Here is a 24,128-nt window from a genome sequence, read left to right as displayed (position 1 = left end):
TGAATAAATTAAAATAATAAATAAATAAATAAATAAATAAATAAATAAAATACAATGAGTTTGTAGGGAGGGGCGCCTGGGTGGTTGAGCATCTGACTGCTGCCTTGGGCTCAGGTCACAACCTCGGTGTCATGGGATTGAGCCCCGCACTTCCTGGGGAGTCTGCTTCTCCCCCCCACGCCAGCCCCCTGACTCTGCCCCTCCTCCCTCCCCATCTCTGAAGAGATGTGAGTTTGCATCTTGTCCATCAGAATAACCGACACATTTTGCATCATGCATTTACAGGACACGTTCTATTCATCTACAGCCCAAGTCCACTGTGTGCACGAATTTGCATGACTTAGGCAGACTCCGGGCCCAGGGCTGTGCACCACCAGGAGCAGCCTCTGATCTGCAAGGATAGAGCCTGGGAGGGACAACAGGCCATTTTTACTGGGTACATATGCCCCTGACACCGGTTGTCAGGGGTTGAATGCTGCCCCCTCAGGAGGATATGGTGAAGATCCGACCCGTGAATGGCACTTCATTTGAGAATAAGGTCTGTGCGGATGCAATTAAATTAAGGTCACACTGGATGAGCTCAGGCCCTAAATCCAACGGTGGCCGGTGACCTTGGTAGGCGGGAGAGAGATGAGCTGCAGGCACACAGGCAGAGGCAGAGGCAGAGATTGGGGCCCCGATCCAAGGTCTCCCAGCCAAGCAGAAACTGAGGACAACCTTGGGATACGGACCCTATGGGAATCCTAGAGACTGACCTCACATGTGCATGGATTTCCAACACCTGCCCTGGGACCGAAGAAAATCCATTGTGTTGTTCCAAACCCCCCAGCTGCAGTACTTGGCTGTGGCAGGCCCTGGGGACCTCATGCAATGGTTTTGTGGGTTTTGCTTTTTTATAGAAATAATTGTACCTTCACATGCAGTCATGACAATAACCCAGGGGTGCCTGGGAGGCTCAGTCAGAGGAGCGTACGACTTCCTCTTGGGTCCTGAGTTCGAGCCCTACATTGGGGGTAGAGTTTACCTAAAAGAAAGTTTTATTGGGGCGCCTGGGTGGCTCAGTGGGTTAAGTGTCTGACTCTTGATTTCAGCTCAGGTCCTGGTCTCTGGGTCATGGGTTTGAAACCCTACATTAGGTATAGAAATTATTTAAGTAAACTTAAAAAGATAATAATACCAAGATGCCTGTCCCCTTGGCCCAGTTTCCCGCAGTGGCAACACCTTGCGACTGTCACAACACAGTACGCTGACCTGGAACACAGCCGCTACCGCCATGGCCCAGGTGGGTGCTTGGCTGCTCTCCAGCGAGTGTGCCTGCACGTGTGTGTCCGCACATGTGTGCAGCCGTGCTGCCCTCTGACCCTCGAGTAGGTTCACCGTCCACCAGCACAGAGTGTGTGCAGCCCCTGCAGGGCCCTGCTGGGGCCTCTTCGGCCTCCCCACCTCCTCCCGCGTCCTCTCCGCACCCCCAGTCCTTATCCATCTCCAAAGTGGTGTCACTTCGAGACCGTTACACGGAGCATTCGGCACATAACCTCCCAGGACCGCGTCTGCGACTCTGCTGAGCGTTGCGGGATCCAGGGTTCGAGTCCCGCTACTGCCGAGCCGCGCTGGGCGAGGGGTTGGCTGCGCGGCAGGTGTTGCGTTGAGGGCTCTGCGGCTGCTGTGAGCATCCGGGGAGCTGCCTATGTTTCTCTGCAGTCGGCGCCCGGGACAGCTCAGTTCTGCGCCCCCGAGTGTCTCCGCGTGGATGAGTCCCTCCCGCCGGAGAGGCTGGAGAGCCCTGCCCGGCGGCCCGCGCCTGGCTCCGCACCGGCTCCACACCCGGCCCTGGGGCCGGCACCCGGGGCTTTGCTGGGTGGCCTGCAGGCCAAGCTCCATCTGGGCTGGAGGCCTCCTCGGCTGCCCCCGAAGGACACCCCAGCTGCATCCCTGCGCCTCCCCTTTACTTCCGACGATAATCCCTTCCGGTCCTTCCCAAACCCAAATTCCAGGGGGAAGCCTCCCATTTGCGCTCCGGCCAGAGGGGGTCAGAGGGCCGGGCGGCCTGGGAGCCTCGGAAGGTCGTCGGAAGGTCGTCGTAGTTTTTTTTTAATTTTTATTTATTTTTATTTATTTTTTTATTTTTTATGATAGTCACACAGAGAGAGAGGGAGGCAGAGACACAGGCAGAGGGAGAAGCAGGCTCCACGCACCGGGAGCCCATCGTGGGATTCGATCCCGGGTCTCCAGGATCGCGCCCTGGGCCAAAGGCAGGCGCCAAACCGCTGCGCCACCCAGGGATCCCGTCGTCGTAGTTTTTATAAAGGGTTGCAGGACATGAACCAACAAGAACATACGAGACCGAGTGTGAGCCGAGCCCCGACGGCCGTAAACCCTGTGGGGCCCCCGCCTGAGGGTCCCGGGCAGGGGGCGGGCAGGGGGGAGGCGGTGCGAGTGAGCCGCCCACCAGCCCGACCCTCAACCGCCCCGACCCGCGGGCGCAGAGGGAGCCCGTGGCCCTGGGCGCAAGGGGAAGGCGGCCCGGCCCTACTGGCGGGAAGGGCCCGCTCGGTCCCTGGAGGAGCAGAGCCGCGTGCTGGTGAGCACAGCCCGGTCCGGTGGTCCCGTGAGCGCCGAGGGCACGGGCTTGTCTGCAGGTGGGGCCGGAGCACCTGCCCACCCCCACGCAGACACTGGCCCAGGCGCCTCCCACAGCGACAGACACAGCCACGGCCCGAGACCCTGCATGGAGAGGGCTGGCTCCCGAGGCCGGGCGACGGTGGGTGCAGGCCTGTCATGGTCGGGACAGCCGCCTCCACCGGGGGCCTCGCAGCGCCCTCCCACAGCTGGCACCTCCCTGCCCACGTCCCCGTGTGTAAGGCAAGCGGTCGTGCGGGATTAGACCCTCAGTGATGACCAAGTGACCCTACCGACGTCCCTTCACCTGGCCCCCCTGTAGGGACCTGCTCCACGGTGGTTGGTGGCTAGATTCCAACGTGTGACACGGTCTAGGGGACACGGTTTGGTCCCCAACACAAGGTTCTCCATGGGAAGGTTTGGGGTTTTGTCCTACAAGAGTGGGGTGAGGGGCGCCCGGGTGGCTCAAGGGTTGAATGTCTGCCTTCAGCTCAGATCGTGACCCCGGAGTCCTGGGATGGAGTCAGGCATCGGGCTCCCCACAAGGAGCCTGCTTCTCCCTTTGCCTGTGTCTCTGCCTCTCTCTGGGTCTCTCATGAATAAATAAATAAAATCTTAAAAAAAAGAGAGAGAGAGAGAGAGAGGATTCCATTTTTGAAAAAGAAGAGTGGGGTGCTCTTCAAGTCCTGAAGAGAGCTGGGGCAGCCCATGAGCTTCTGGGTCCTACCCAGTGCCAGGGGAAGCCAAGGCTCCTTAGGCGGTGAATCCATCACCACCCTCCCTGCCTGCGGAGGAAGCTGCTTGGTCCTGGAGCCCAAACACACTCCTCAGTGACAGTCACCAGAACCTCACACTCCTGTCTGCTTGCAGTTGTGACCACCCAGCACCGGGACCCACTGATGCTCTGGCGGCCCTGGGGCGCACAGGGAAGCATCCCCGGTGGTCTTACAGATCCTTCTGCCTGTGGGTCTCTGTTTCTTTCTGTTTGCTTTGGTTTTTATTCTAGTTTGTAAAATATGTTCCTGTTCCTACGACACATAACTACACGATCCTTATGACAGTCAGACAACGTCCCGAGTCAGAGCATTGTGATCTACGTTCTTTCCAAGGGCCACTTCGAGATCATTCTGTGGATTCCTCAGTAGCGAGTTCTTACTGTTGTGCCCAAGATTGCGAATCCGAGAAACCACCAAGGAGCTGACACCGATGCAAACACAAGAGGGTTTATTTGCAAGCTCGAGCTTGGGTCCAAGTGTACCAGACACAGGGGAGCAGGGACTTGGCCCCCCAAGGTGGGTTCTAGCTGAGTTTTATGGGCTGGTCTAGGGGACCTCCAGAAGGGGTGGAGGAATTTCTCAAGTTCTGTTTACATTCTGATATGGGGCTTTCAAGGGCATTGAACTCTGTTCTCATTCTAATATGGGGCTTTCAAAGGCGTTAGGCTGTTTTTTCCTGTAACTGAAGCAAGGTAAAGTTCAGCTCTTATTCACAGGGGCCTGGGATGGCTGTACTTGTGCTAGCACTGAACTTAAAGTGGAATGGCCTTAATTTTCTCGGCCTCCACACTTCTGGATTCCAATTTTTGCTGCTGTGATGTCTCAGCACACGTGCAGCACATGCAACCGTGCCCCCTTGTGTGGATGTGTGAGCAGTGAGCCCCAGACCTGCTGGGTCAAAGGCTGTGTATACTTTTCTGAGTAACACATCACCCGCTGATGTGAGCTAGTGATTCACATGTATGGTGATGCTGTCGTGCCTAACAAAATTTAAATTGGTTTAAAAGGGAGAAAAAAGGGGATCGCTGTGGCTCAGTGGTTTGGCACCTGCCTTCAGCCCAGGGCATGATCCTTGGGTCCCAGGATCGAGTCCCACATCAGGCTCCCTGCATGGAGCCTGCTTCTTCCCCTACCTGTGTCTCTGCCTCTCTCTCTCTCTCTCTCTCTCTCTCTCTCTCTCTCTGTTTCTCTCATGAATAAATAAATAAAATATTTTTAAAAAAATATTTTAAAATAAATAAATAAATAAATAAATAAATAAATACGTAAATAAATAGGAGAAAAAAGAGATTTCTTTCAGATGAACTGTCCAGAAGAGGCAAAAGTACAGACACAAAGTCTATGTATGTTTGCCAGGGGGGAGGTAGGACACGGTGGGGATGCTCTGTACCTGGACAGGTGTTATTTATTTGAGAGAGAGAGAGAGAGAGAGAGAGAGAAAGAAAGAAAGAGCATAAGCTGGGGCTAGGGGGAGAGGCAGAGAGAGAAGGAGAAGCAGACTCCCTGCTAAACAGAGAGCCCAATGCGGGGCTCGACCCCAGAACCCCAAGATCATGACTTGAGCCAAAATCAAGAGTTAGATGCTCAACAAACTGAGCCCCCCAGGTTCCTCAAGGATAGACTTTTTATTTTTTTTAAGGATAGACTTTTTTTTTTTTATGATAGTCACACACAGAGAGAGAGAGAAGCAGAGACACAGGCAGAGGGAGAAGCAGGCTCCATGCACCGGGAGCCCGACGTGGGATTCGATCCTGGGTCTCCAGGATCGCGCCCTGGGCCAAAGGCAGGCGCCAAACCGCTGCGCCACCCAGGGATCCCAAGGATAGACTTTTTAAAAAGAGCCTCAGACATGCAGAGTATTCCAACATTGTTCTAGATAATGTTTTATAAAACTACAAATCATCTCAATTATGAAGCTTCTAGAACGTATTTGTTGGTAATATGGGATTTGGAGTGGCAAGTAAAGAATTTGGGAGAAGGGCACCTGGGTGAGTCAGGCATCTGCATTTGGCTCCGGTCATGATCCTGGGGTCCTGGAATCAAGCCCCATGTCAGACTCCCTGCTCAGTGGGGAGTCTGCTTCTCTGTCTGCCCCATGTTCATTCTTTCTCTGTCTGAAATGAATGAATAGGGGCACCTGGGTGGCTCAGTGGTTGAACATCTGCCTCCATCCAGGTCGTGATCCTGGGGTCCTGGGATCTGTTCCCATGTCAGGCTCCCTGCATGGAGCCTGCTTCTCCCTCTGCCTGTGTCTCTGCCTCTCTCTCTCTCTCTCTGTGTCTCTCATGAATAAATAAATAAAATCTTTAAAAAAAATGAAATGAGTGAATAAAAAAAAAGAATTTGGAAGAAGAGGATTTGGTCAATGGGAGGATGATACAGATAAGGATGGTGTCTACATTCTCCTCTTAGTTCCTGGGAATTTGCTAGAAGAGGCCCCGTTAACTGCTCGTGTAGGGGTGCACTGGGGGAACCTGGTGGGATGTGAGAGGCAAGGCTGCTTTGTGTACAGAGCAGTGGCAAGGCACCAGGCTGAGCATAGTTGTTCCTGGCACCAGGCAGAAGGAAGAGGAAGTCAGCCGCCCTGGGGGCCCACACCCCTGCCCCCAGGCACTGCGGGGAAAGCAAGAGCCCTTGGTTCTGCAGGCCTGGCCCCTCCCCCTTTTCCCTGAGGCCTCCACCTGCCTTCTTCCAACTCTGCTGGTGAGGGACTGAGGACAGGGAGGCTGCTGCCTCCAAGCCTGCGGCCCCTTGGGCAGCCCCTTAGTCAGAGGGCTGACAGATGAAGCCTTCATAAAATGGGAGGAGGCAAGAACGCAACCCCTAAGATTCTATGTCCCCAGGCCCAGACTGAGTGGGTGTGCAAGCTTCTGCAAGACAAGCCTCATCCCAGGGAGCTCTGCATCTGTGCCTCCAGGACTCAGCAGAATCGAGAAATGCCTGGACCTCCAAATATGACCATCAATTCGGGGTTCTAGAAGGGGTGAGAATATGGATGCTGTGAGGTGACCCCTCCAGCCTGGGCTGGTCTGGGCCTCCTGACAAGCTCCCTCAAAGATGTTGCCAGTCACTGCTCTCACCCACCCTCCAGGAGGAACTGCACTTTTTGTTAATTGAGTTGCGGGATGTGAGTTCCCTTAGGGAAGGGATCATGATCTTACATGTCAGCACCCTCCTCAAGGCTTTTCAGGATGGGGTTTTAGGCAGGTGTGCATGATGCTAACTAAAATCTGACCATGGCCCATGAGCTCAAGTTCTTGATCTTGGGGAGGAGGAAGAAAACTTTTACCTCTACCCTCTCAGGCTCAGTCCTTGGGGCACAGCAAATTAAACTGACAAAGGAGATTAACAACAAGAAAAAAAAACTTTTATTTCCACGTACAACAAACACACGTACCCACAGGAGAACTCAGACATGAGTAACGCAAAGGGGGTGATTAGAACTGGGGGCTTACCTTCCATGTCAGTAGGTGGAGGGGAGAAGGAAGAAGGCACGTATGGGGCAACAAATGCCTCTCTGGAGAGAGAAATGATTTTCAGGAGAATGAACGGGAGACAGTGTGTGACAATGTCTATCTACGTGGCTGTGAGTAGACTTCCATCTCCCTTCAAGGCCATACAACTCTTCTGGGAAAGGATTTGGCAGAGGTTTTGCTCTCCTTTCTGGGGGTAGATCTGCCCGGAGGAGGAGTTTCTGGCAGCCTTATTTCCGAGAGGTCACCCCTCGCCATTGGATAAGGAAAGCTCCAAGAAGGCCTTTCTCTTTCCATCTCTTGTGTCTCAAATGTCTTTCAGCTTAGTGTAGCAAATGTCTTAGTTTGGTGTCTGATCCCATCAACCTCCATCTCGGTCCCAAACAAACTCCGGGCCTTCCCAAGAGGCTGTGTCTTACACCCCAGTCACTCCCCGTCCAGAACTCTGAGAACGGTGGTTCCCAACATGAGGTTCCCTGGACCAGCAACCTCTGGGAAAGCTGCCAGAAATGTACGTCTCAGGCCCCACCCCAGACCCACTCAGTCAGAAACTCTGGAGGTTGGAGGGCCAGAAAGTCATGTTTTACAACTCCCTGGGTGATTCCAATTTACATTTACAGTTTGAGAACCACCAATAAAGCCTATGGGAGAAATGTCTGGCACTTGGAGCTAAGAAAATACTCTCTGATGTAGGAAAGATGTTGAGGTTCGAAGCCGATGACCAAGAAAGATTTCTGGACACGTCTTTGAGGCAACAAAGTTGATTTTATTAAAGCACAGGAACAGGACCTGTAGGCAGAAAGAGCCACATCCAGGTCCTGAGGAGGGGCTGTTATATACTTTCAAATTGGGGGGGGGGGGGCAGGTAGAGAGGGTATGGCTCTAAGGAATTTGGAAGCAAGTTTTCCATGACCATGAGGGGTTAGCTGCAGTTGGGAAAAGGTCATTTGTTATCCTCTAATAAAACCTGAAGCATGAGACCCTTCCGATGGCTATGGGCGGCCCATATGCCTGGGGGATGGTTGTCAACACTATCCTGGGGGATTTAGAGATAAAGGAAATTTCTAAAGGAATGTCTATACCTTAAAGGACATGTACAGGATCCTGGGGGGTGGGCTAAGATTGCCTGTTGTCGCCCTCAGCAGAGTATTAACACGGAGGCAGTATCTCCTTCAAGGAGGGTCCGTCCCGCTGCCTGTCTCAAGGGCTTGTCAGTGGGCTGCAGGCAGTAAGGACATCTAATAATTCCTCTTCTGTGTTTGTTTCCCACATCACTTTCCATTAAGAAAAAAAAAAGTACCACAATCATAACAATATAAGCAGTGTCATTCTTTACCTATCAGACTGCAGAGAGTAAAGCAAAGAGTGGGAGGGAACAGGCTTTCTCCTCATTGTTTGGTGGGGGTGTGAAGCAGAGCTATTTGCAGGGAAGGCAATATGGCGACATGAATTAAGATGCAAAATGTGTTTGTTTTCCTCCAACAATTCTATTTTAGAAGTGAACCCTTAGGAGATAGTAAAAGATAATTTTTAAGAGGATATAATCATATATAGATATAAAGTGAATATGTGTCAACATTTTATTTCACTCACGAATTAAGCTGCTATAGCTGGTTCAGAAGAGTTCCAAGAACGGTGCACAGTAGAGAAAGGAGGAATTCTGGTATGAATTTGCAGGTGGAGGTTTAACAACAACCAGCAGAGTTCCCCTGGGCACCATTAATCTACATTTCTATGGACCTGCCGCTGTATTATCAGCTTTCCACAATCCCAGTCACAAAGTATCTCACAATAAAAGGCCTAACTGTGGCCTGTGCTCCCCCCTAGAGCCTGCTATCGGCTTTCCACCCCTTTCAGGACCGTTCAGGATCTCACTGGCTTCAAAAGGTGGATCTAGAACATATTATAATGGAAGAAAAGCTAAAAACACCTCAAATGTCCGAAAACAAGAAGTGGCTTCAGTCGATGCTGGGGTGGGCTTAGAGCAGTGGCCACCACTGGCGCCAGAGGTGACAATGTAGGAAAAACATAGGTGGGATGCGGGCAAGAAAGAATTCTGGAGACGTCTTTGGTGCGAAGAGGTAATTTTATTGAACCAGAGGGACATGGGCAGCCCAGGTGGCTCAGTGGTTTAGCGCCGCCTTCATCCCAGGACATGATCCTGGAGACCCGGGATCCAGTCCCACATCGGGCTCCCTGCATGGAGCCTGCTTCTCCCTCTGTCTCTGTCTCTCTCATTGTCTCTCATGAATAAATAAATAAAATCCTTTTTAAAAAAGAAATAAACAAAAAATAAATAAAACTTAACAGTGGGAATGTAAAGTGAAGGGAAAGAAAAGACCTCAGTGGCCCGAGTGTATCAAGGTCAACCTAGATCTCTAGAACCGCGGCACCAGGCAGGTGGAGGCAACCTGGCTCTTTCTGGGGCTGTGAGGCTGGTGATGTGCTTGTTGCATACCTGTGGGCCTCGAGGTCCTGAGTCCAAACCCCACACTGGGCATGGAGCCTCATTAGAAAGAGAAAGGAAAGAAAGAAAGAAAGAAAGAAAGAAAGAAAGAAAGAAAGAAAGAAAGAAAGAAAGAAAGAAGAAAGAAAGAGAAGAGAAGAAAGAAAAGAAAAGAAGAAAAGAAAAGAAGAAAAGAAAGAAAAGAAAAGAAAAGAAAAGAAAAGAAAAGAAAAGAAAAGAAAAGAAAAGAAAAGAAAAGAAAAAAGAAAAGCCGGGGTCAGGGGTCAGGGCTTACCCTGCGCATCCTGGTGTCTCTCCCCTGGTCCTCGTGACACCCTCATGGGCTTGCAGTGTTGGGGTGCGTGTGCGTGTGCGTGTCTCTATGATCATGTACTTGCGACGGTGAAAGCCAGAAAGCTCTGACGTGTAAAATGTTTTCTCACAGCTCATCGGTCGTGGAACCTGCCCAGGTGACCCGAGGCTGTTTATAGCCGGTGTAGACGTTCAGACATGTTGCCACAGACGGTCCAGGCATGGAGTAATCTTTCTAAAGTGTGGGAAAAATCAGAATTCCAAACCATGTTTGGGCCCAAGAGGTTCACAAGAGTGTGCGGACCCACAGTGTGTACCGTGTTCACCAGATCTGGGGTCTGAGGCTCCAGGTGGCCGCCCGTGCCCTGGCCCCGAGCTCTCCCTCCTCACCAGTCTGGCCAGGTATTAGCTCCATGAGACGCAGCGCAGGGCTGCGCAGGGTCCCCGGGATTCATGGGCAGCCAGGGCCTCCGAATGGGAGCTTATCTGGAAATGGGCTCTTTGCAGATATAAATGTTGAGGTGAGGTCACACTGGGTTAGAGCGCGTCCTAAATCTGGGGACTGGCGTTGTAAAGAGAAGCTATCGTTTTCACTCCCGTCACACACAACACTCTCTGATGACTGCTGGCCCTTCCCTCCACCTCACGCCCCAACACTCCTGTTGATGTGGGAAACAGAGGCAGAAGAGGAATTATTAAACGTCCTTCCTGCCTGTAGCCCATTGGCATGTCCTTGAAACGGGCAGAGGGACCCTCCTTGAGGGACTCGGGTGCCTCAATGTCCAAACTCTGCTGAGGGCAACAGGCAACCTTAGTCTACCCCTCAGGATCCTGTATGTCTCCTCTCACATATAAACATTCCTTTAGAAATTTCCTTTATCCCTCCACCCCTGAAGAGAGTGTTGGCGATCATCCCCCAAGCACATGATCCACCAGTACACATCTGAGGGGTCTCAGACCTCAGAGTTTATTAGACAGTAATAACCTTACCAGGGACACCTGGGTGGCTCAGCAGTTGAGCGTCTGCCTTTGGCTCAGGGCATGATCCTGAAGTCCCAGGGTCGAGTCCCACATTGGGCTTCCTGCACGGAGCCTGCTTTTCTCTCTGCCTATGTCTCTGCCTCTTTCTCTGTGTGTCTCTCATGAATAAATAAATAAAATCTTAAAAAAAAAATCTTTCCCAGCAATAGCTAGCCCCCTCCGGGTCCTGGGAACCTTGCTTCCAAATCCCTTACCCTCTCCCTCATCCCCTCCCAACTTGAAAGCCTATAATGGGCCCCAGGATCCTGTGAGTCTTGTTTAGCATATGAAAATCCTTTTGGAACTTCATCTTTACTTCCCACAACCCCAAAGTATATAATCAGCTGCCCCTCACCATCCAGGGCAGCAGGTCTTCCTGCCCACGAGGACTCTCTGCTTTAATAAAACCACCTCTTTGCACCAAAAACATCTCAAGAATTCTCTCTTGGCTGTTGGCCTCGAACCCTTAAAGTCTCTCCCACATCATGGTCACCAAACATTGCGGCGGAGATGGGGGCAGTTCCCACACATCAAGCAATTCTCTGACCCCAGCTAGGTGTCCTACAGTTTAACCCAATTATGATATTATTTACCCGGAGATATTGTTATATCACAAAAGGTTAAAGGCTCAGTCTGAACTCAGTTTCACCCCTTCCAGGGAGGTGGAGGCAAAACTAAAGTTCTAACCCTCAAATTACAAGGCCCCCATCCCCACCCCCATCTTTAGGTGCTTTCCTAATTCACCTCTTAACAGGAAGCTCTGACTGGCAGGAGCTTTGTTATGCAGATCTAAAATCACCTGTCTCCTTAAACTCACTTAGGAAATCCGGGAAGGGGGGGGGGTTGTTCTGGAGCTCTGTGTGCCACAAAAGGAGGAAGATCAGATATCTACTTATTTTTTTTTAAGATTTTATTTATTTATTCATGAGAATACACAGAGAGGAGAGAGAGAGGCAGAGACACAGGCAGAAGGCGAAGCAGGCTCCATGCAGGGAGCCTGATGTGGGACTCGATCCTGGGTCTCCAGGATCGCGCCCTGGGCTGAAGGCTAAACCGCTGAGTCACCCTGGCTGCCCCAGATACCTACTTTTATAAGTCAGAGAGGACAAGTCAGAAGGCAAAGCACCAGAATAGGAAACCTCCTAAACTGACATTCTCATCTTCTTTGCTGTCTATTCTCCTACAGGCCCTCTTATCTTTCCCAGAACTCTGTGTTTTCTTGGAGGTGGACCTCCTCTCCACCTAGTAAGATAACAGATTACCCCCAAATTCTAACCACCTCCTGGGGGCCAGTTTTTCCATAAACTCTCTTACTTACACGGATGGATAAAAGTCTATCATTTCTTTGGCTTGTCTCATTGGTTTAATTGGCAGTTTCCCTGAACAGGAACTAAGAGTGTAGAGGAAAAGTTTTCCTTCCCCAGCAGATATATTTGTTTTGTAAGCAAAGAGATAAAGCAGGAGGGATGCTCATCACAATGTTAATGGTGGTTTCATTTGGCATAACAATGATACTCTGATGACTGGTTTCCTCTCTCTCCTCTTTGTATTTTAGTGGATTATTTGAATTTAAAAATTAACTGAAAAAAAAATTAACTGTCATAAGTAGATTGACACCTTTAGATCCTGGAGATGAGAGTGTTGCAGGAGGTTTCTGGGGGCACCTGGGTGGTGATTGCAGGTATGGTGCAGCTCATCGACAGCAGTGCGGTGACAGATGTCTGTGTTAGCATAGTTCTGGGTGAATCATTGCTCATACACTTTGTCTCATGACTTGGTACAGAATATATACTATTTAAAGTTTGGCTTAAAAAAAATAAAGTTTGGCTTAAAAAAAACCATACTTAGGGGTGCCTGGGTGGCTCAGTGGTTGAGTATCTGCCTTTGGCTCAGGGATTGAGTCCCGGATTGAGTCCCACATTGGGCTCCCTGCAGGGAGCCTGCTTCTCCCTTCCCTGTGTCTCTCAGAATAAATAAATATAATCTTTTAAATAAATAAATAAATAATAAAAATTTAAAAAGTCATACTTAAATTTTAGTCACTATATATTAGGTTGAACCCAATGAAATTGCCAACGTTTGATGGTTTTTGATGTCTAAAATGGCAAATGTATTTGGCAGATTTTTACCATCATTTGAGTTTTCACATAATAAAATAGCAATTTCATACAATTAAAGATAGCTCCTGTATGAGCATCTCATGTCTCACTGTATCAGACCCTGGGGCCGTGCTCTGAGACAGCTTGTGTCCTAGAGGAGGAGTGGTGACAGACCCTGGCTCTGCAGGCCATTGGGGTGGGAAGGAACACTCAGCAAGTCCCTATGCAGGAACAGATTCAAGAGCAAAAACCAAGTTAGAAATCCATGCATTTGGGTAAATTGCTTCTGCCTCAACCACAGGTGCACAAAGGAAATTCTCAAAACTCAGTCCCCAGCCCGTGTGGGGGCTGAGCACAGCCTGTGGGGGGGCTGCAGATGAGTCCTAGGGCAAGTGCCAAGGTGACCCAGCTAGATCCCGCCCTCTATGGGCCAAGCCTTCTGGGGGAGACTGTAAGCTCCTGTGCTAGCTCCAGCGCCACCGGGATGTCTGGGGCAGCAGAACTTCTACCCCTGGCAGTTCTGAGCCCAAGTTGCGGGGCCCAGAGCAGAATCCTTGCCTCCTCCATGTTCGCCTGGGCCTTCCAGGACTCGTGGCTGCACCCACCTGCCTCCCCGGTTCTCACCCGGCAACCCTGGAGGAGTCTGTCCCTTCCTCCAAGGACTCTAGCCGCGGGCCAAGCTCACTGACCCAGCACGACCTCACTGTAACCAGTCCCAGGTGCAGCCAGCTTGCTTTCTTTTCTTTTCTTTTCTTTTCTTTTCTTTTCTTTTCTTTTCTTTTCTTTTCTTTTCTTTTCTTTTTTTTTTTTTTTTTGCCAGCTTGTTTTCAAATAAGATCCTGATCAGGACCCCCGAGGATCCTCCCCTCAGCCCTGTCCCTGCTGCCCTTGCCTTCGGAGTGTGTGCACCCAGGATGCTGCTTTCCCACTCTAGGCTGCTTGGCTTGGAGTCCACAGAGGTGTCCTCGGGGCACAGGGTCATCTCGGCCAGGGGCACCCACTGTCCCTGTGTTCATGAACTCTGATGGTCCTAGAACCACACAGAGCCAGGTTCTGCCACTCTCAGGCTGCCCCCTTCCTGTCCCCTGTGACCCCTACTCCCACCTGCCCCATCCCCCATCCTCCCTGTCCTCCCCCACATCCCCCCCATGCCTCCATTCAACCACAAGACAACCTCTTACCATCTACAGACATTAACTGAGTTGAATTGAACTGAACAATTCTGAATTGGACTTAATGTATTTCGAGGATTTCCTGCTGATGTATATTTGCCCTTTTGGGACACTGACCTTCCATAAAGTGCTCCCTATATTTTATTTTATTTTTATTTTTTAAAGATTTTATTTATTTATTTATGAGAGACACACAGAGAGAGAGAGAGAAAGAGGCAGAGACACAGGCAGAGGGAGAAGCAGGCTCCATGCAAGGAGCCTGATGGGGGACTTGATCCTGGGAATCTGGGATCATGCCCTGAGCCAAAGGCAGATGCTCAAACACTGAGCCACCCAGGTGTCCCTATTTTTCTATTTTTAAGACATCTCTACGCCCAATGTGGGCCTAAAACTCACAACCCCAAGATCAAGAGTCACAGGCTCCATGGACTGAGCCAGCTGACTGCCCTATGCTTTAAATTGCCATCACCAGTTGGGATTCATTTCTACGGATGGACAGAAGGACTAAGTCGCCAGCACAGCTGCATTCATTAAAGGGAACTGAGATTTTAGGATGACAGAGAGTTGGGCTGAAAGTTTGGCTTAAATGGCATCACCTGCAGGGTCTCTAGTCCCTAGGCCACAGGAGGAGCCTGACAAGAGGCAGGATGGCGACTCTGGGGACTTCTGGAGGTGAGGGCAAGGACAGACTGTCACACAGTTGTCCTGCCTCTGCAGCCATGTCCCTCTCCTGAGCACCACCAGGTATTGGTCCTCTTGGGTGGTCTGGGACACTTCCACTCTGGGCTCCCTCCAGCCTGGGATTGCTCCCACCCCAGGGCCTCGCTTGGCTGCCCGCCCTTGTCTGCCTCCTAGCTACCTTTTTATTTTTTTAAAGATTTTTAAAAAAAATTATTCATTTGACAAAGAGGGAGCACAAGCAGGGGAGAGGCAGAGGCAGAGGGAGAGGGACCAGCAGGCACCCCGCTGAGTGGACAGCCTGATGTGGGGCTCAACCCCAGGACCCCAGAATCATGGCCTGAGCCAAAGGCAGGTGCTTAACTGACTGAGCCACCCAGGTGCCCCCCTTTTTTTTAATTAAAATAAAATTTTTTTTAAGTTTTTATTTAAATTCCAGTTAGTTAACATGCAGTGTAATATTAATTTCAGGTGTACAATACAGAGATTCAGCACTTCCAAGTAACACCCAGTGTTCATCACAAGTGCCCGCTTTAATACCCATCACCTATTTAACCCACCCCCTAGCCTCCTGTACTCATTGTGATTTTCATTTGCATTTCTCTGCAGATTAGTGACAGTCGAGTATTTTTGCGTATGTCTGTTGGCTATCTCTATGTCTTCTTTGGAACAATTATCTATTCACATCCTCTGCCCAATTTTTATTTTATTTTATTTTATTTTATTTTATTATTTTATTTTCTCTGCCCAATTTTTAATTGAAAGTTTTTGTTGTTATTTAATGGGATGAGTTCTTTATATATTTAGGATATTAACCCCTTATGAGATCTCACATGATTTCCAGATATTTTCTCTCATTTGGTAGGTTGCCTTTTCATTTTCTTGATCATTTCCTTTGCTGCACGGAAGGTTTTTAGTTTGATATGGTCCCACTTGTTTATTTTTGCCTTTGCTTTTGAGGCTGGATCCAAAAAATCATCACCAAGACCCAGGTCTAGGAGCTTCTCACCAATGTTTTCTTTTAGGAGTTTTTATGGTTTCTGGTTTTACATTCAGGTCTTTAATCCATTTTGAGTTCATTTTTGGGTGTGGTATGAGATAGCGGTCTAGTTTTATTTTTGTATATGTGGCTGTCCAGTTTTTCTGACACCATCTACTAAAGAGATTATCCTTTCCCCACTGTATATTCTTGGTTTCGTTGTCGTAAATTAACTGACTCCGTAATGCATGGGTTTATTTCTGGGCTCTCAAATGTCTTTAATAATCAGAAAGAATGTCCTGTCGATGTTACCTTTTAAAGAAAGTGCTAAGCCTCATCCCATTGGCCTGAGCTCAGCGCCAGGGATGCTGGGCTGCAGGCTTCATTCTCCCTGGGTTTAATTCTGTGCACAAAGGGACAATGATCACTGGAGGACACAGCAGTCCCAAACAGATCTACTCTGGAAACAATGATCTCCCAAATCCAGTGGGCTGAGGTCTCCATCCCAGTCCCCTGGGCTCCCTAGTGGCCAGAGAGAACCCTGCCAGGAGGCAGGAGTGGCCTACCAGTGGATGGAGAGCTTGGAGGGCCGTCCTGCTTCTGCCAACTGTCCAGGGAAGCCAGCCCCGCCTTCCTACAAAGGCCTGACTTCCTTCATGGCCTCAACTGCAACTCCTGTGCTTGCACATTATCTAAATGTCATCCAACCGGAATTTGGTCCTCTGATTTTATTGTCCTGACCCTTGAGCCCTGCTAATGCCACAAATATTTGCCAAGTGAGCAAGGAGATTGACCGAGGAAGGTGAAGACAGTGCAGCTGGTTTGGGTGCTGCTGAGCCTTGTGCAGTTGTGGCCGAAGATAAGAAAGAAAGGAAGGTGCTGTCCCGCGTTGCTGTGGGTAACTGGGCCCAGTGAGAGCACCTACGTGGCCTGGACAGAGTGGCAGCCACTCTGACAAAGTAACAACAAGAATATTATAACTTCACGTCTTGTGAATGAGTGGCATAATTGCCATGAGTTTCCAGTTTTTTTTTAAATTTTTTTAATTTTTATTTATTTATGATAGTCACAGAGAGAGAAAGAGAGAGAGGCAGAGACATAGGCAGAGGGAGAAGCAGGCTCCATGCACCGGGAGCCCGATGTGGGATTCGATCCTGGGTCTCCAGGATCATGCCCTGGGTCAAAGGCAGGCCCCAAACCGCTGTGCCACCCAGGGATCCCGAGTTTCCAGTTTTGAAACTCTTGTTATTCTGCAGAAAAAGTACCAGATTAAGAAAATGAGAGTTCTTCTTAAAGCACGGCTGCCCTGAATTGCAATTCTTGTTTGTTTGACGATGTCCATTTTTCTGCTGTCATCGTGTCTGATAAACCATCAGTGACATTCACAGATTAGGCCTTTTTGGAATGGCTCTGCAGGTCTGATGGTATTGTAAGGAGGGCAGATGGATGTGCACAGTCCCTAGCCCCTTGCCATTTCTTTTTTTTTCCTTGCCATTTCTATAAATAACAAAGGCCGTGTCGATGGTTCACGCTGGTGATGTCCGGCAGGTGCACCACAGACTGTTAACAGCTTGCAGGATGGGGTGAGCCAACACTGCGAGGTGCACTCACCCACATTGGGGTTCTATCTGGGAGGCTTTTGGGGCCCAATTGTCAAGGCCCAACCCGAGAAGTTTGATCTCTGCACATCTTTAAACCACTGGAAGCTGATGTCCAGCTGCTTCTTCCCTATCCCCACACTGTCTGGGCATCCCAGGGCACAGAACGAGAGGAGCCTGCAGACATTAAGCGGGCAGGTGCACTTGCAGGGACATACGTCTGTGCATCCAAGAGCAGGAAAGCCGAGAACAAAGAAATGACCTGGCCCTGGAAGACCGTGCAGTGTCTCTGGCAGGCGCTCCCTTCCCTGCCCACACCAGGGGCTGGCACTGGGCGGGAAGGCGGGGCCTGGGTCCTGCACGCCCCATGGGAGCGCCCCTGATGGCCTGCCCTGCCCGCAGGCCCATTGGTCCTCTCAGCAGCTGCACCCTGGCCCCCATATCCTGGACCCCCCATCTCCATGCTGCACAAGCCCATCCTCTTGGCCCCATGCGGGCTGTCAGTATTCCCCAAATGGTAAGGAGCTCCCCAAGGCTCTTGCACAAGAAACTAGCCTCTTTGTCCATCCAAGAATGGATCCATCCACATTTTCACCCCATCGAGCTACTGATGCTCACGGAGCACCCACTCTGTGTCTGGCTGTGGAGGCCCAGAGGTTCCCTGGGGATCGGATCCATGTGGTGTGTCTCTGGCCGGAGGAGCAGCCAACCCTGCAGAGCTTGGGCTGCACCAGGCAGGAGGAGGGTCTGGTTCCATCAGTGTCCCATGAGGAAAGGCTTGCTGCAGTGACGAGAAGCCCAGGAGGATTTATTTACACAGGGGCCAAGGAGCAGGGCAGCTTTGGGCTCAGGCACAAGACAACTGCCACACCTCTAGGCTGAGGGGACAGGACTGGTATTGGCTGAGGTAACCATGGTGCGGGCACCCCTGCAGTAAATGCCCACTCGTACCCCAAGCCCGGCATCCACTGTGGACCCAGGGGCTTCTCCTCCTCCTTTCTTCTCTCTTTGAAACTTTTGGAAACATCTCCCTCAGAATTATAAAAGCAGGACCTGTTGATTGCAGAAGATTTAGAAAACACCAAGCATGGTAAACAAGAAAGTAAAAATCAGCCACACCCTCCCAAACTTGTACTTTTGCAATCAGGAGTGTCTTCTGGTCACCAGCCACCCGCCAAGGGGTCACACTGGGCTCTCCTTAGCAGCAGAAGAACAAGATGGGGCCCAGTAGGCCCATGTCACATCTACAAGCTGCTCTTGCAGAACAATATTTACCTAAGTCTAGGTGGAAGTGATTAGACAAATCCTGAGTGTGTGGCATCCTGCAACCTGTAGGGCTGCAAAACTCAATGTCATGGAAAACAAGAGAAGGGGAGGAGACTTGGGGGACTGTTCTAGAATAAAAAGACTGAAGAGATGAAACCAAGTACTATGCATGGATCTTGCCTGGATCCTACATATAAAACCAAACTGAAAGACATTTTGAGACAAAGGGGAACATCCATAAATGGATTCTGCAGGGGAGGGGGAAATTTTCCTTATTCTCTTCCAAGTTCTTTGGCTGGTCTAATAATAAAATTGACGTAGGACAGATTAACAGAGAAAAACCAGTTTTGTACATAGGCGCCCCCACCAGCATAGGAGACTCATGGCAGTCAGGCAATCATGGCTTCTATACCATCCTGAGGGAAAGTGTGGGGAGTGAGGGCCTGGGGCTTCCAAGGAGAGCAGATCCTTTTCTCAGTGTCTCTGAAGCCGGGCATCCTTGTCTAGATCTGGATCTGGATCTGCTGGTGTCTACTGCCCCATCTGGCTAGAAATCTGATGGCCCTGCTGGGTGGGGCAGCATCATCACAGAGCTGGCTCTCTATGGTCCACGGAAGAGAGAGAACAGAACTGACCAGGGCCTCTGCAGAACTTTAGGTCTTATGTCAGAATCCAGGTCCTGAGTGTGCATGCATCTGGCGGTCGCAATTCCCCTCAGGAGGTACTTCCAAAGCTGGAGAACAGAGTACCCAGAGGTTGCTCTATGCAGCAGAATCGGGATTGTGTCCTACTTGGTTGTGATCATGACTATGGGTGCTGAGCTAGGTGCTTCATGTCACTAATACAAAAAATGGGCTTTCCACAAACACCAGAGATGGCTTTCTGAAAGTGCAAACCTGAGCGGCTTTCTCTCATGCTCACGGAGCTGTGAATACATCCCCTGCAGGAGATGTACTCTTCGAAAGTCCTTATCAGTTGCCTGACTCTGCCATTCAGCGGTTCTGCTTGGCTTGGCACACGTGGGAAAGAGGAAATGTTGGTCATGTAAAGAAATGCAGAGCGGAAAAGGAACTTAGCTGGCTGTGTTGGGGCTCTGGGAACCCACGGATGGAGGTTATCACCCACAGAATCCTGCATTTTCAAGATGTTTGGCTTCCTTCCAGTGCAGTCCTCATTGCTTCAATATCCTCTCAAATTTCCTGACAAATGTCAGTTTGCTGTTTGAATGTTTCCAATGATGGGGATCTCACTACTCCATAGGCAGCTGTAACTCATTATGGCAATGCCTTGCCTCCTCTGTGAGTCCTGCCTGGCTCTGCCTCCCCTGCTGACTTTCTGGGGCCAGGGATAGGGTCTGGCGGGCTGTTCATGGGGCTAGCTCCAGAGTGAAGACTGAAATCTGTGAGAGGGACAAAGCCTCATGATTGCCTGTGGGCAAACCTGAATTAGATTTTTTTCTCCATTTTTTTTTTTTTGTGGTAGAATACACATAATATAAAATTTACCATTTTAACCATTTCGAAGCCTACAGCTCAGCAGCATTAAATACATCCCCTTGCTGTGCAACCATCACCACCACCAGCTCCAGGACTTTCCATCTTGTAAAACTGAAACTCTGTTCCCATGAAACACTAACTCCATCCTCTCCCCAAGCCCCCCGGGGCCCACCCTCTACTCTCTGTCTCTGGGGATCTGATGGCTCCAGGGACCTCGTAGAAGTGAAATCATATAGAGTATTTGTCGTTTTGTTTCACTGAGCATAAAGTCTGTGAATTTCATCCGTGCCGTAGCATGCTGCAGGGTTTTCTTCCTTTCTTTTCTTTTCTTTTTTTAAAGATTTTATTTATTTACTCATAGGAGACAGAGAGAGAGAGGAAGAGACACAGGCAGAGGGAGAAGCAGGCTCCATGCAGGGAACCTGAGTGGGACTCGATCCCGGGACTCCAGGATCACACCCTGGGCCAAAGGCAGGCGCTAAGCTGCTGAGCCACCCAGGGATCCCAGATTCCATCGTACGGATGGACCACTTTTGCTTCTCTATTTATGTGTCAGTGGATGCTTGGGTTGCTCCCCTGTCTTGGCTACTGTGACCATTGTTGCATGAACACGGATGTGCACATTACTCGTCGAGAGCCTGACTTCCATTCACTGGGTTCGCACCCAGAAGTGCAATGGCTGGGTCACAGGGTAATTCTATTTTTAACTTTTTTTATTTTTTTTTATTTTTTATTTTTAACTTTTTGAGGGAGGAGGTTCCTGTTTTCCACAGCAGCTACTCCCATTGCCCATTCCCACCCAATGCACAAGGGGTTGGCTCTCCCCACGGCCCCATCGACACCCACTTTCTGGTTTTTTGATAGCTGTCCCAGTTGGTATGAGGTGGGAAATAATGTGGATTTTTGTCCTGGAGGTGGACTTCTCAGCAACTGGTTTGTCTTCTTAATTTTTTCATAACTGAGGTTTTTGAACAAAAGTTTTAAATTTTAATAAAGTCCAAAATATCTTTTTTTTCTTTTATGACAAATGCTTTTAGTGTCCTGCACAATCTCTGCTGATGAAAGTCTTAAAGACTTTCCTTGTATTGTCTTCCAGAAGTTTTCTGTTTCAAATTGACGTCTAGGTCTTCAAGGCACTCCAATGTATAAATATGGTACATCTTCTGAGAATGTCACTGTAGCTGCACATAGTGTACAGGCCAACCACTTAGCAAGATGAACCAAATAATGAAGCAATTAATGGACATTTTCACCACTTGAATTCCTCGAATGCATGGTTTGGTGATGTGACTGCTGTGGTATTAGCACACAGGGATCAAAGAAAGCAATTGGAATTAATAAGAACCTACAGAGAGGGATCCCTGGGTGGCTCAGCGGTTTAGTGCCTGCCTTTGGCCCAGGGCGTGATCTGGAGACCCTGGATCGAGTCCCACGTCGGGCTCTCTGCATGGAGCCTGCTTCTCCCTCTGCCTGTGTCTCTGCCTCTCTCTCTCTCTCTGTGTGTGTGTGTGTGTGTGTGCGTCTCTCATGAATAAATAATAAAATCTTAAAAAAAAAAGTATCACGAAATACACAACCACCTCCAGCTAATACTTAGCATGACCACATGCAGGACTCCTCACGAGGAGATTACTCAGCTCCTCTTTTCCTGGGCCTACTGACTCCATGTGGGTACCTTCCCACAGTACAGGACTCAGACAATAAGCATCAGCAACCAGCTTCACACCTCACCCACATTTACTCAGCTTCTCGGGCCCAAGCCGCCACTCATTTTCTACTCCTGTGTATCTGCCTGCTGCCTCCCTCTGCCCGCCCCATAACTTTTTTGAAAAATATTAAAGCTATAGAACAGTAGAATGAATATTTTATATCTTTCACTTAGATCCATCAATTAGTAACATTTTCCCACATTTTCTCTTTTCATATATCCGGACAGGCATTATGTCTGAGGCTCACTTTAGATGACTCAGCACGTGTGTGTGTTTGCTGGATGTGTGTGAATACTTCACAAATGTCACAACTCTTTACTTGCAATGTGTAGCACCTGGGAATAAGGACAGTACTCTTAATTGTTGTAGAATTGTAACCAGCATACAGTCATGAATCCTAAGCAATCCAGGAGAAAAGCTTTCTTTTTTTTATATTATTTTTAAAGTATTATTTATTTATTTATTTATTTATTTATTCATAGAGACACACACACAGAGAGAGGCAGAGACACAGGCAGAGGGAGAAGCAGGCACCATGCAGAGAGCCTGATGGGGGACTCCATCCTGGGTCTCCAGGTTCACGCCCTGGGCTGCAGGCAGCACTAAACCGCTGCGCCACTGGGGCTGCCCGAGAAGAGAAAAGCTTTCTAAAGGTATAAGTTCTTATTTTTAATCCTTGAACAAAATACACATAAAAATCTCCAACAAAATCTAAATATAAATGAAAACCCCCATTGCCCCAACCCCAGCTGTCCCCAAATACTTCTTTTTTTTTTCTTTTTAAAAAGTTTTATTTATTTATTCATGAGAGACGCACACACACATAGGGAGAGAGAGAGGCAGAGACACAGGCAGAGGGAGAAGCAGGCTCCATGCAGGGAGCCCCATGTGGGACTCGATCCCGGGTCTCCAGGATCACGCCCTGGGCTGAAGGCAGAGCTAAACCGCTGAGCCACCTGGGCTGCCCCCCATATACTCCTTGTACACAGTGGCATCATATGGTACATTCTGTTCTGAGCTAGACAATGTGTGTTGGAGCTCCTGTGGTCACATACAGATCTATCCCGTTAATGTTTTATTTTTAAAATGGTTTTGGAAAATTTTCTTTTTTTTTTTCTTAAAAGTTTTATTTATTCATCATAGAGATGCAGAGAGAGAGAGAGAGGCAGAGACACAGGCAGAGGGAGAAGCAGGCTCCATGCAGAGAGCCCGACGTGGGACTCGATCCAGGGTCTCCAGATCACGCCCCGGGCTGCAGGTGGTGCTAAACCACTGTGCCACCGGGGCTGCCCTGGAAAAGTTTCAATAGGTGATATGTTCATTAGTTTAACAGTGTAACTAGAGAAAACGTTCAGGAAGAAGTCTCATTACCATCCTTGGTCCCTCCCTCCCCCACTCCCCTCCCCTATGTTTAGGGTTTGATCTCAGAGCTCCCTAAGCCAACTGGAGCTCTGGTTCTTCCTTTCCCTTTTCACACAAAAGGTAGCAGGGCACACACACTGGCCACTCTTTTGGCTTTTTTTTCCAGTTAGCAATATGTCTTTTTTTTCTTTTTAATTCATGAGAGACACACGGAGAGAGGCAGGGACACAGGCAGAGGGAGAAACAGGCTCCATGCAGGAAGCCCGATGTGGGACTCTATCCCAGGACCCAGTCTCTTCAGGGCACGGAGTAAATTCAGGTGTCACACCACTGTGGCCACCACTTGGCAGCTGGCTTTCCTTCTCTGGCCTCTGGGTTAGTCCTTGCTCTCTCCCGCCCCTGAAAAACCAACTGGCCCAGACACATGGCAGTATGAGCGCTTCAAGACCCACTGAGTTCCTTTCTATTCCTGTTTCCTTCCAGAATACCAGGGAACTTCTCTACTGCCCGACTGTTATGCCCGTTCCTCGGTCTGGCGCCCCCAGCACCCCTGATGATTGTCCCCTGCCTGCCGTCACCAGGAGTCCCATCTCTGTGTCCACCTTTCCTCATTCCTGGCTGCTTTGAAGGAACAGATGTCAGTCCCTCTTTTCCAAGGTTAATCGTCCTGCACCTGAGACCTCCTCTGAGAAGGAACTCCTTTACCTATTGCTTGTCTCTCCAGCATCTTCAGCCCCCGTCCTGTCCACCGGCTTTGGTTGTGGGTGAGGGACAGATAGGCCTGAGGCCTGGGAGGGAGAGATAGGTGGGGGCTGTATGATCAGGCTCACAGAAATCCCCCCAATGTCAAGGCATAAGGACACCAGAGATCAGGGAACACTCTAAACCACCCTGCCCCAGGTGTGGGTGGGGAGGGTGTCTTTGTATGACAGTCATGTGTGAGGGACAAAGAACAACCAGATCCCAAAGAAGTAAGCCATTGAAGATGTTATCACCAGTCCCTACTCAGTGGTGATATCAGCATATAATGTTTGGGTTCCCTGGTTGGCTTTCAAAGAGAGCTGACCCTAAAAGCCCCCGGTGGCAATCGTGTGGGGCCCTCTCCCTCCTGAGAGCTGTCTCT

General features: G+C 49.6%; 1 protein-coding gene across 1 annotated transcript in view; it reads left to right on the top strand.

Annotated features, from left to right (window-relative positions):
- The first annotated feature begins 1,273 nt into the window (after positions 1–1,273).
- Positions 1,274–24,128, top strand: part of LOC129516141 (skin secretory protein xP2-like) — a 30,510-nt gene continuing 7,655 nt past the window's right edge. Inside the window, exons 1-3 of the mRNA XM_055335471.1 lie at positions 1,274–1,282; positions 1,492–2,029; positions 2,487–2,639. Of these exons, the coding sequence (XP_055191446.1) occupies positions 1,274–1,282; positions 1,492–2,029; positions 2,487–2,639 (700 nt within the window). The remainder of the gene's footprint in view (positions 1,283–1,491; positions 2,030–2,486; positions 2,640–24,128) is intronic.

The sequence above is a fragment of the Nyctereutes procyonoides genome, unplaced genomic scaffold (genome assembly GCF_905146905.1).
Source record: "Nyctereutes procyonoides isolate TBG_1078 unplaced genomic scaffold, NYPRO_anot_genome, whole genome shotgun sequence".
NCBI lineage: Eukaryota > Metazoa > Chordata > Mammalia > Carnivora > Canidae > Nyctereutes > Nyctereutes procyonoides.
Note: the sequence above shows the minus strand (reverse complement) of the source record. Positions and strands in the feature narration are given on the sequence as shown.